This window comes from Carlito syrichta, unplaced genomic scaffold, assembly GCF_000164805.1.
Source record: "Carlito syrichta isolate Samal-C Ts95f unplaced genomic scaffold, Tarsius_syrichta-2.0.1 Scaffold313449, whole genome shotgun sequence".
Lineage (NCBI taxonomy): Eukaryota > Metazoa > Chordata > Mammalia > Primates > Tarsiidae > Carlito > Carlito syrichta.
The window spans coordinates 526,004-537,884 of NW_007257545.1; the positions used below are offsets into that span (position 1 = coordinate 526,004).

Below are 11,881 nucleotides of genomic sequence, written 5' to 3' on the forward strand. Positions count from 1 at the left end.
GGTCTCGCCAAGTTGCCCAGGCGGGTCTCGAACCCGCAGGCTCAGGGAATCCACTCACCTTGGCCTCTCAAAGTGCGGGATTACAGGCTGAGCCACCGAGCCCGGCGCTTGTCTATTTTTTATTTTTCGTAGAGACGAGGTCTCACTATGTTGCCTAGGCTGGTCTCAAACTCCTGGGCTCAAGCAATCCTCCCACCTTGGCCTCCAAAAGTACTGGGATTACAGGCCTGACCCCCAAGTTTCAATTCTAAGGGTCCTTATATGAAAACAAAAATGCTGAGTTTCTACCATAAAATGACATGCAGATAATTTGGGGGTTATTCAAATATAATTTACTTAAAAAGGAGGAATAAGGCCAGGTGTGGTGTCTCATGCCTGGAATCCCAGCACTTTGGGAGGCAGAGGTGAGAGGATTGCTTGAGCCCAGGGGTTTGAGACTAGCCTAGGCAATTTAGCAAGAACTCGTCTCTACAATAAATAAATAAATAAATAAATAAAATAAATAAGCCAGGCATGGTAGCATAAGCCTGTGGTTTCAGTTACTCGGAAGACTGAAGCAGAAGGATCACCTGAACCCATCAGGTCAAGACTGCAGTGGTCATGAGTGTGCCACTGTACTCCAGCCTGGGGGACAGAGTGAATTAAAAAAAAAAAAAGAATAAGTTTAGGAGATCTATTATACATTATGATGCTTACAGTTAACAGTGTATTGTGTACTTGAAAATTGATGAGAGATTTTAAATGTCCTCACCACAAAAAAGTATGGGAGATGATGGATATGTTATCTCGCTTGATTTAGTCATTCTACAAGTTTACATGTATCAAAACATCATGTTGTATACCATAAATGCAATTATCATTGTTGATTGAAAAACCCAAATACTGATGTACACAAAAACTGAATTCAAATGTAAGTAGAAAGAATGAAAACAAGACCCCTTGATTTTTTGGGGGGGCAGGGGCATCTTCCTTGTATCGAGTTCTCCTTCCCACATGCCATTTGTGATGATGTTTGGTGTGTATAAGGATAGACTCTAAGGTGACCCTCCATGATCACTATCTCCTGGTGCTGAGGCAGCCACCAGATGATGGCCAGTGAGAAACCGGGACCCATAACCACAGGGAAATGAATTCTGAACACATGAGGTAGCTTGGGAATGGATCCTTCCCTAGTCGAGTCTCCAGATGAGATCCCAGCCCTGGCTGATACCTTGACTGCAGCCTTGTGTAACCCTAAGCAGGTGACCCAGCTAGGCTGTGTCTGGACTCTTGACCCACAGGGACTATGAGATGATGAATGTGTGCTGTTGTAACCTGCTAAGGATGTGGTCATTTGCCACCTTGTAACTGACACAATGTGCATGTTGTGTGGATGAGTGTGCGGATCTGGAGATGGATGGGAAGCGTGGGGAAGGACAGTTCCCTGCACTGCTGCCTGGGGTCTACACAGCCATGTGCCTCTTTTGAGGAGTGTCAAGTAGAAATCATCTGGTTGCCACTAACAGAAACAGCCCCAGAAATGTTTTCACAAAAAAACAAAAACAGCAATTTATTGTGAGAATATATGGGCAAAAAATGCAAAATGGCTTCAAGGACGTGGACTGGGAACATTTTGGAAACCAAGAGTGCGTACTCTCTCCCTCATCTTTCCCATCTCTGCCTCTGCACATTGCTGAGTTGCTCCTCCCCAGGCTGGTTTTCTCTGCTCCACCGAACTCACAGAATCAGTTGACGGTCACCCCCAGCTCCCAAGCACTGCTCTGCCAGGAGAAACAGGTCCTGGCTGCTGGGGAAGGGACTCGTGCACACTGCTGTAGGATTCTATGCAGGCCGGGGAGGTGTGGCCACCCCTGAGGGCTGGAGGGTGACTAAGGGAGTCCTTGTTCTGTTCCCTCTCCTCAGCAGCTCAGGTGGTTTTGGTCACTTCTTGCCTTTTGGCTGCACCAGAGCCTGTGGCTTCACCATGTCAGCACATCTTTCTTCCTCCCTAGGTCCACCAGTATGACACCAGAAAAGCGGAAGCCATTGGTTTAGAAACATCCCTGTCAGTGAAGTGTGGCCCAGTCTGATATAAGACCCTGACACCGTGAGTCCTGGAGACCACTTGGGACCTCGGTACAGCAGGACCTGGGAGAAGGCTCTGGAATATGGTGGGAGACCATAGGGAGGGAAGTCAAGAGGGTTTGTCTTAAGACCTTCAAATAGGAACACCTGTAGGATTCACTGGACTTTGGGGAGCCCTGAGAGCTGCAGCCCCAAGAGAGGAATGGTTCAGGGACTGGGTCATTCAAGGGCATCTGGACTCCTGGAATGACCACAGGGTGGAACTCAGCACAACCAAGGCAGCCAACCCTCTGCTGTCTTCCCAGTGCTGAATCCAGAGCAGGCTCCCTCCAGAATGCTAAGTGGGTGTTGAATCGTAGGGATGTCATGAGAAGAATGGGTCCATTACCTTGGTTTGTGGTGTGAGTAGAGGAGGGACAGGAAGTCTGAGCACACAAGTCTAGAATTTTCTATGAGAAACTAATGCGTGGAGAAGGGAAGAAAACAATCTGAAGGGCAGATGATCAGCACCTTCCTGGACAGCCAGGGATGGCCACTATGAACCCAAGACGACAGACTTCTCCACCTCTCTCATGGTGGGCAGGTTGAAGAGGCTCTGCACATGCAGTGCCAGGGAAGGTGACAAGCAATGTGGCAGGAGGAATCCCAGGTCAAAGAGATGGGAGAATGAGGAGCCAGACCCCCCTCCCGGCCCTGCCCATGCTGATCCACCTAGACAGTAGCTTCCCTTTGGCCTTTACTTTTATTTTTGAGTTGGAGTCTCACTCTTGTCATCCAGGCTGGAGGGCAGTGGGACACTCACGGCCACTGCAGCCTCGACCTGCTGAGTTCAGGCAGTCCTCCCACTTCAGCCTTCCAAATAGCTAGAACTACAGACGCACACCACCACGCCTGGTTGGGTTTTGTGACTTACTGTAGAGATGAGGTTTCACCAAGTTGCCCAGGCTGGCCTTGAACCCCCGGGCACAGGCAATTCTCCCGCCTCGGCCTCCCAAAGTGCTGGGATTATAGGCTGAGCCACCAGGCCTGGCCTGGTCTTTACTTTTAACACAGAGGAAAATTATTTTCATTGCTCTGCTACAATGAGAGAGTAAAAACTGAATAATGTTCTCAAAATAATGAAAGTATGGCATGTATTTCAGAAAAAGCAATGATGACCACATCGTTGTCCACTCTGTCAATGGAGGATGTCAGTATGGGTATTCCTTGTTCCCCGGTACCTACACTGTCTCCCTGACAAGCATGTGTTCATACTTCCTCCTAAGTACGAGCTCAGACACCACGGGGAGAGCACCTCCAAAGGCCCCAAAGACTCCTGACCATGGAATGCCAGTTTCGTTGAAGGGTCTCAACACTGAGCATCAGCCCACACAGAAACTGCTCCTTCTCTCAGGGTTTGTTTTATAGCTCAAGGGGGGTACAAAAAAATAACAACACATGGGTGTTTCAGGGGAAGAGGGAGCCTTAAGTAAATGGAAATTTAAGATATGGGGGAAGCTAGGCTCAGTGGCTCAGCCTGTAATCCCAGCACTTTAGGAGGCTGAGGCAAGTAGATTGTGAGTTTGTGGGTTCAAGACCAGCCTGGGCAACTTGGCCCAAACTCATCTCGACAATAAATAAAAAATTAGCCAGGCGTGGTAGCATGTGCCTGTAGTTCTGGCTACTTGGAAGGCTGAGGTGGAAGGATTAGCCAGGCGTGGTAGCATGTACCTGTAGTTCCGGCTACTTGGAAGGCTGAGGCGGAAGGACTCACCTTCAGCAGGTCAAGGTTGTGGTGGCCATGAGAGTGCCACTGCACTCCAGCCTGGGTGACAGTCTGAGATGGCAACTCAAAAAAAAAAAAAAAAAAAAGATCCGGGGAAAGTGGCTTATAGGTACATACCTTCTTCTTTTTCTTTTTTTTTGAGTTGGTGTCTCACTTTATCACCCAGGCTGGAGTACAGTGGCATGCCCACGGCCACCCCAGCCTCGACCTGCTGGGCTCAGGTGAGCCTTTCGCCTCAGCCTTCCAAGTAGCTGGAACTACAGGCAGAGTGCATACTTTCAATGTAACCAATACACATAAGGAATACTTTGATGGCACAGGAAACTCTGAGGAAAACATGGTTGCCCTTTTCAAATCAGGCTTGTTAAGTCAGTTCATAGTGGAAGGAGGGTCAATGTCTTTTAAGCAGGAACTTAGACACTTACATACCTAGCAGACAACTCGATCAATGAAGGTTCAGCGAGTCAACTCGGGCAGCATGTGTCCCTCTGTTTCCAAAAGAAAACTGCCTTATCTGTGCTACAAGGAGGGGCTATCATGAGAACAGCCATCCAGACCCTCAGCCTCACTTGCTCTGACTCCCCATCCACTATTCCCAAGTAATTCAGTTTTGGGAAAGTGCCTGGGATAGGGTATGAAAGTATCCCAACCACCAGGAAAGGACATTCCATGCCAAGTCATAGCTTCTGGTGGATGTACCAGCCCTGTGAGTCAGCCTCCAGGAGTCTACGTATCTCTAGATGGACAAGAAAGGGGTATTAGCACTGGCAGGACCAAGGGTGCAGCCTTGATAGTGGAACATTTGCTGAGGCCAGCCACCTGGGAGTTCTCTGGGGTATCCGATAGTTTTTTTCACTGCTGTGACCTTCCTGTTTCTTCAAACCCCTATAGTTACAATGAGACACACTTCTGACATGTGCCATCTGCAATTCTATTTCATTAAGTGGCAACACACACTCGCGTGCACATACACATACAACTCAGTTTGTCTCCAAAAAATTATAAAGTTTTCATATAAACCACAGAATATATTTAATTCAAATTAAACATGAAACTAGAATAATGTTCGGTCCTTATCAAGTAGCAATTACAGTTTAAAAAAAAAAAAAAAAGAACAGTACATTTCTTTCTACATTCCGGCAATCCAACAAGGCACAAGTCACATCCAGTTTGATGAGGTGACAGATCCAGCAGTCACCACCAATACTCATGGTTTTGAGGGGACTAAGGGAGACACAGACCATACTTAATACAAAATGATTCTGCAGCAAGTCTGAAGGAAAGGAACCTTCCTCCTAATATATAAGAATGAAAGTCCAAGTAGCAGGAAGTAGGCGACTTGCATAATTAACATACTTTATTAAATAGATAGTTAACGCATTGCTTCTTATTCATTCCAAATTGCTATTGGTGCTGCCTGCGAGAACAACAAGGACAAAAGCTTCCTATGCTTGTCTGGGCAGGAATATGCGGTCCATTCTTGGTATAGCTTTGTTTTTGATTTTTTGGCATGATTTCCTTCCAATGTAAAGAAAGCCAACTTCTTCAAGACACAGGTCATTCAGCTTTAGTGTCGGCCTCCAGGTTCTCCAGCCGTGCAGAAGGTCAAGCCCTGCATAGTGAGGCCTGCCTTTTTCATCCACTGAAAGCTTTTCACTGCTTGGTCTGCAACGATAGAGGTTTGCCTGCCCCTGTTCCACTCCCCAGGATGGAAGGGGTCAAGGGCTGGCGGGGTGGCTTTCTTCACAGGGCGGTACTTTCTGTATCATTGTCTATATCCAGCAGAATGCGGCCGGGCAGATCTTTGCTTGCCGAGTCTGAGTGCATTTCAGGAAAGATGCTGCGAAGCGGTTCTGAAACCCTAGAATTGGCATCTGGACAAAAACATGAGGAGACATGGTATCAATGAATGGTAATGCCTAAGAGGCCACCCGAGAGTGCTCTAACAAGGAGAGAGGCCGGAAAGTTTCAGAGGCAGTTCATGCACACACACAATTCTTTGCAAGAGGCCTCATCAGCCTTTAGAAGTCAAGGGGAGCCTCTGAGACCCTAGGGGGCAGCCTTGTGCCACAGTTCCTCCTTGGGGCTCTACTGTTCTTTGCTGTGAGCCCAGGCAGTCCTCAGAGATGCAGCCTTCAAAGGATCTGCTTGCTTTGATTGAGGAAAGGAAATCTCATTTTCACCAAGGCCTTTAACGCACTAAATGAAACCTCCTGATGATATCTGGGCTGCACTGGAAAGAGCTCTGTCCTGTTACTAATGCTGTCACCTCAACCTCAACACTACTGACTTTTTGGGCTGAATCATTAGTTGTGGAGGCTGTCCTGTGCATTGTAGAGTGCTAAGAAGCATCCTTGGCTCCCACGCACCAGATGCCAGTGATACCCAGCCCTCTCCCCCAGTGTGACAATCAAAAATGTCTCCAGACACTGCCAAGTGTCCTCTGGGGGTCATGATCATCACTAGTTGACAATCACTGAGGTAGACCACCAAATCTGCAAATATTAACTTTCCCTTCTCTAATACTTATACCTCTAATTTCCTTCTTGTGCCTATGTTGGCTGACATTTCTTCAGCAAGATGGCAAATACATGGTCGTCAACTCACTGGCCCACATTCCCATGTGCACACAAAAGACACCTTCATCAGTCACAGCCCTCTTCCCAGAGAGGCAGTGCATCAGATTCATTCATGCATGAACAAATATTTACTGAGCTTCTACCATGTGCCAGGCACCATTCTACCAATGCTTGGGGTTACAAGAGTGAACAAGACAGGTGCAGCCTGAATGAAGCTCATGGTCAAGTGAGGCAGCCAGGGGACTCCTAATCAAGACAGAAGGGTTGGTTTTTCTAGCAGGTGTGGGTTCCAGCAAATTATGAGAGCCTTGTTAGGTATTTTAGAGCTAGGGTAGGAAGGATATTTAGAATGGTCATGGCTTTACTTTTCCAGGTTAGAGCTAGTTGTGGGGGCAGTGAGGAAACTAGCGAAGAGGTGGGTCTGCTGGGCGTTTCCCAGTAACACTTAAGGGCTGCTTTCCTCTACTTGTTGTAGTGCAAAGTCGCCCCATGCCTGTCCCTGCTGGGAGCTAGTTTTGACAGTACTTCTGTTTGATCTGCTCCCATCTATGCAAGCACAGTTAGCAAATGCTGGTACACTTCTGCGAGGCTGCCTGCTTTGAGAATGGCTCCTGCTCCTACCCCTTCCATGCTCCTGTCCCTACGGTTCTGAGCTGCAAGATCTATTTATTTATTCTCTGGGGCAACTCTTGTCTTACAGTGACTCCTGGGTTGGCAGACCTGTCCTGCAAGGTTTCCTATGTACTGCAACTCAGAGAAAGTCCTAGATTTATAAAGGTGCCACGGTGTCAAAGAGTTCTGGTGCTGAATATCATTTCAGACAATTCAGGTCTTACAACAACTGTAAAACCAACTGAATTATGCTGAATTGCAGCACCCTAAGGTGCAGTCAAAGGTGGTCTATGTGCATAGAATAAAGGATGTCTCAGAATGGAAGTCAGCAAAGGCAGAGACTGTGTCTTGTTCACAGTATATCCCCTGTGCTTAAAACGGTGACTGGCAAATAACATGCTCAATAAATTTTGCGGCTGGACACCTGGATGGTTGAATGAATGAAGAGACATCTAGCACCACCATCTTTCCTTCTTTTTTCCCTTTTTATTTTTTTTTTTGCGTTGGAATCTCACTCTGTTGCCTAGGCTGGAGTGCAGTAGCACGCTCACAGCCACCCCAGCGTCAACCCGCTGGCCTCAGGTGATCCATCTGCCTCAGTCTTCCAAGTAGTTGGAAATATAGGTGTGCGCTGCCACACCCAACTAATTTTTTTTGATTCATTGTAGAGAGGAGGTCTCGCCAAGTTGCCCAGGCTGGTCTCAAACCCGTTGGTTTAGGCAATCCTCTGACCTTGGCCTCCCCAGGCTTGAGCCACCACACCCAGTCTCAATCCTCCCTTCTTATATCTTCAGGCAAACTTCAAGAAGCCATGTCTTGAAGGCAACACTGGTACAAGAACATCATCACAAATTGAATCCCTTCCCCATTATCCTGATCCAACAAAACAGATGGTGACACCAGTCAGCATCTCTTCTTAGCCCAAGGATTTATAAGAGAATATGGAACAGACATGACCTGATGTGAAATGCACGATGCAAAGGCAATGCACATACTAATTAGATTTCTGCTTGTTAACAGCTGTACTTACACGCAAGCTAACACACCCATCAGCCACCAACCCTTTCCAGAGGACAAACTTGCTACATTTCTTCTCTTTTTCTCATACATCACATATGAGTCATGTTTTGATTTGTGCTTTTCTGAATTTCTCTATTTTTAATGGACTCATACTAATTACGTGTTTAGAAAAAAAATGTGTAGTGGGGCATTAAGAGTAGTTCTTTCAAGCCACCTCCCACTTGACATTTGGTTTCCCTAGCCCCTCTCTCATTCTTACATGAATAATTTCCTAAAAGAAAACAATGAATCTGTTTTTTTTTGGTTTTTTTGAGTTGGAGTCTCACTCCGTTGCCCAGACTGGAGTGCAGTGGCCGCTCCCGACCATCGCAGCCTCGACCTGCTGGACTCCGGCGATCCTTCCACCTCAGCCTTCCAAGTAGCTGGAATTACAGGCGCGCACTACCACGCCCGGCTAATTTTTGATTTATTGTAGAGATGCGGTCTCACCAAGTTGCCCGGGCAGGTCTTGAACCCGCAGGCTCAGGCAATCCACTCACCTCGGCCTCCCAAAGCGCTGAGATTACCGGCTGAGCTATCGAGCCCAGCCGATGAATCTGTTTACATGCAAAAAAGTAGTAAGGATTACGGCATGTGCAGAGCCAGTTTTCAGAAAGAGACTAAAACATCACCATGATAGCCAACATTACTGAGCACCTGCTGTATACCAGAGATAGTGCCAAGTGCTCCACACACATTATAGTATCATCTCACTAAACACCCATGAAATGATCCTGAAGCGGCCTTAGCGCCATCACAGGTATTGGATAAGGAAGGGAAATGCAGGCTCTACTCCATGTCTAAGGTAACATAGCAGTGTGCACCAAGGCTGATTAAAGTCAAATCAGCTGGACTCTGGCTCTTTTTCTTTCTTTTTTTTTTTTTTGAGTTGAGGTCTCGCTCTACTGCCCAGCCTGGAATGTACAGTCTTAAACTCCTTGGCTCAGGTAGTCCTCCTACCTCAGCCTCCCAAGTAGCTGGGACTACAGTTGCATTCCACCACACCCGGCTAATTTTTTTTTTTTGTAGAGACGAGATCTCACTATGTTGCCCAGGCTGATCTCCAACTCCTAGCCTCAAGTGATCTGTCCACCTTGGCCTTCCAGAGTGCTGGGACTACAGGTGTAAGCCACTGTGCCCAGTTGGACTCTGGTTCTTAATCAGCATAACAGTTTCCCTTCTCCCCAAAGGAGTCTGTGTATCCGTGGATGAGAGTCCTGAAAGAGAAGACATTATATCGGGAGATAAATGGTCTGAGTCTTAAACACTCTGGTTTATTGTTGTAAAAAGGCTTATTTTAGAAAAAAATAACCAAACAAAAACCAGAAAAGAGACCTCCAGTAAAAGGTGTTTGTTTTGTTTTTTATTTTTATTTTTTTTTGAGTTGGAGTCTCACTTTGTCACCCACGCTCTCAGCCACTGCAACTTCGACCTGCTGGGCTCCAGTGATCCTTCTGCCTCAGCCTTCCAAGTGGCCGGAACTACAGGCACACGCTACCAAGTTCGGCTAATTTTTGATTTACTGTAGAAACAAGGTCTCTCACCTTGGCCTCCCAAAGTGCTGGGATTACAGGCTGAGCCACTGAGACTGGCCTATTTTTATTTTATTTTATTATTTATTGTTTTATTTTTTTTGAGTTGAAGTCTCACTCTGTCACCCAGACCGGAGTGCAGTGGCCGCTCCCAGCCACCGCAGCCTCGACCTGCTGGGCTCCGGCGATCCTTCCGCCTCAACCTTCCGAGTAGCTGGAACTACAGGCGCACGCTACCATGCCTGGTTGATTTTTTTATTTATTGTAGAGATAAGGTCTTGCCAAATTGCCCAGGTGGGTCTCGAACCCGCGGGCTCAGGCAATCCACTCACCTCAGCCTCCCAAAGGCACGGGATTACAGGCTGAGCCACCGAGCCCGGCTTTTATTTTTAATATAATAACCGTTATAAGAACTTAACTCAAAGATCAGTTCTTTTTGGAATGCAGATAATATATGAGGCGGGACCCCAAAAAAATGGAATTATCTTTTGGAGGGTGGGTCCCTTGCAGTATAGGTTTTTCTTGCTAAGTAAGTGTTCTAGGAACCCATTGGCATCAGAGTATCAGCGAGTGTTGTTGTCAGAGGCTGTGTTAAACTTCAGTGAATTGCTTTGGAGATTCTTCCAGTGTGTTTGTCCATTTCATGATGGGTGATTTACCAGTGCATCTGCCCACTCCGCGCTCAGTGTTCAGCAGTTTTGGACCAAAAATGGCATTATCCCCACGCCCCACCCTCCCTCCCTTTTCATCTGATTGTGCCCTGAGTGACGTTTTTTGTTTCCCTGGATGAAAAAAAGTCCTCAAAGGGAAATGTTTTGCTGATGTGGAAGAGGTGAAACAAAAACAAAAACAGCAGAAGCACTAAAATTGATGAGTTCAAAAGCTGTTTTGAGCAGGGGAGAAAGTGCCTTGATTGGTATAGTGCATCAAACAGAGAATACTTTGAAGGTGGTTGAAGTTTAAACGTGTAAGAATAGACACACAAGTTTTTATAAATAAATTGTGTTTTTTTGAATCCCCCATTGTATAAGCAGTATGCTCCAAGACTAGCTCTTCTTGGACTGCAGATAAATTCATAGCCAAAGAGGTTGAGGGTTTTTTTTTTTTTGAGTTGGAGTCTTACTTTGTCACTCAGGCTGGAGTGCAGTAGCAAGCTCACGGCCACCACAGCCTTGACCTGCTGGGCTCAGGTGATCCTTCCACCTCAGTCTTCCAAGTAGCTGGAACTACAGGTATGTGCCACCACGCCTGGTTAGGTTTTTTTAAAAAAAAAAAAACAAAACGATTCTTACGGCTGTCTTTCTAAAATAGTCTTTTTCTCCTTTTTACAACAATAAACGAGTGTTTAAGACTCAAACCATTATCTCCTCAGATAATGTCTTCTCTTTCAAACTCCTCACCTGAGGCTATACAAACTCCTTTGGGAGGGAGAAAAAATGTTATGCTGATTTAGAACTAGAGTCCAACCGATCTGGCTTTGATTCTCCTCAAAGTAGAAGTCTATAATTGTATTATGAACTGATGACTTCTCATCAGTTTTCTAGGACTATGAGAGACTTTCTAGCCTATGACAGACTTTGAGTCACGTATTTATTGTTCTAGTCAAAGGAGAGTCTACTCAAGTCTCACTGGATTATACTGGCATTATTCTGATATGTTTATTAAAAATAAAAAAAGTAGAAAGTCACTTTAATGTCCAACTATGAGTAATAATACATCTACTTTTTTATGAGATATTATGTAGTCACTGAAAAAGATGGCTATAAAGATTATATTATCACATGGGAAGGTGCATATAATATAAGGTAAAATAAAACTAAAGGATCAAAGTCTGCATATGTCAAATAACTGTGATCATGGATCTCCCTGTCTTTTAGAAAAACAGAACTAGAAGAAAAAAAATAGTAGACAAAAATAGGCAGGGCTCGGTGGCTCAGCCTGTAATTCCAGCACTTTGGGAGGCTGAAGTGAGTGGATTGCCTGAGTCTATGGGTTTAAGACCAGCCTGGGCAGCTTGGCGAGACCCTGTCTCTACAATAAATCAAAAATTACCCAGGTGTGGTAGCACACACCTGTAGCTCCGGCTACTTGGAAGGCTGAGGCAGAAGGATCGCCAGAGTCCAGCAGGTTGAGGTTGGGGTGGCTGTGAGCATGCCACTGCACTCCAGCATGGGCAACAGCATGAGACTCCAACTCAAAAAAAAAGAATACTAATCAGTAGATTTCTTCAAATGTATAACTATAGTTGATCTCGTTTTTTTTTTTTTTTT

General features: G+C 46.0%; 1 protein-coding gene across 2 annotated transcripts in view; it reads right to left on the bottom strand.

Annotated features, from left to right (window-relative positions):
* Positions 1-4,833: 4,833 nt before the first annotated feature.
* ARHGAP17 (Rho GTPase activating protein 17) overlaps positions 4,834-11,881 on the bottom strand; it is a 59,587-nt gene continuing 52,539 nt past the window's right edge. For both annotated transcript variants that reach the window (XM_008070493.1, XM_008070491.1), the window contains one exon: positions 4,834-5,703. In XM_008070493.1, coding sequence (XP_008068684.1) covers positions 5,573-5,703 — 131 coding nt within the window. In that variant the 3' untranslated portion in view covers positions 4,834-5,572. The remainder of the gene's footprint in view (positions 5,704-11,881) is intronic.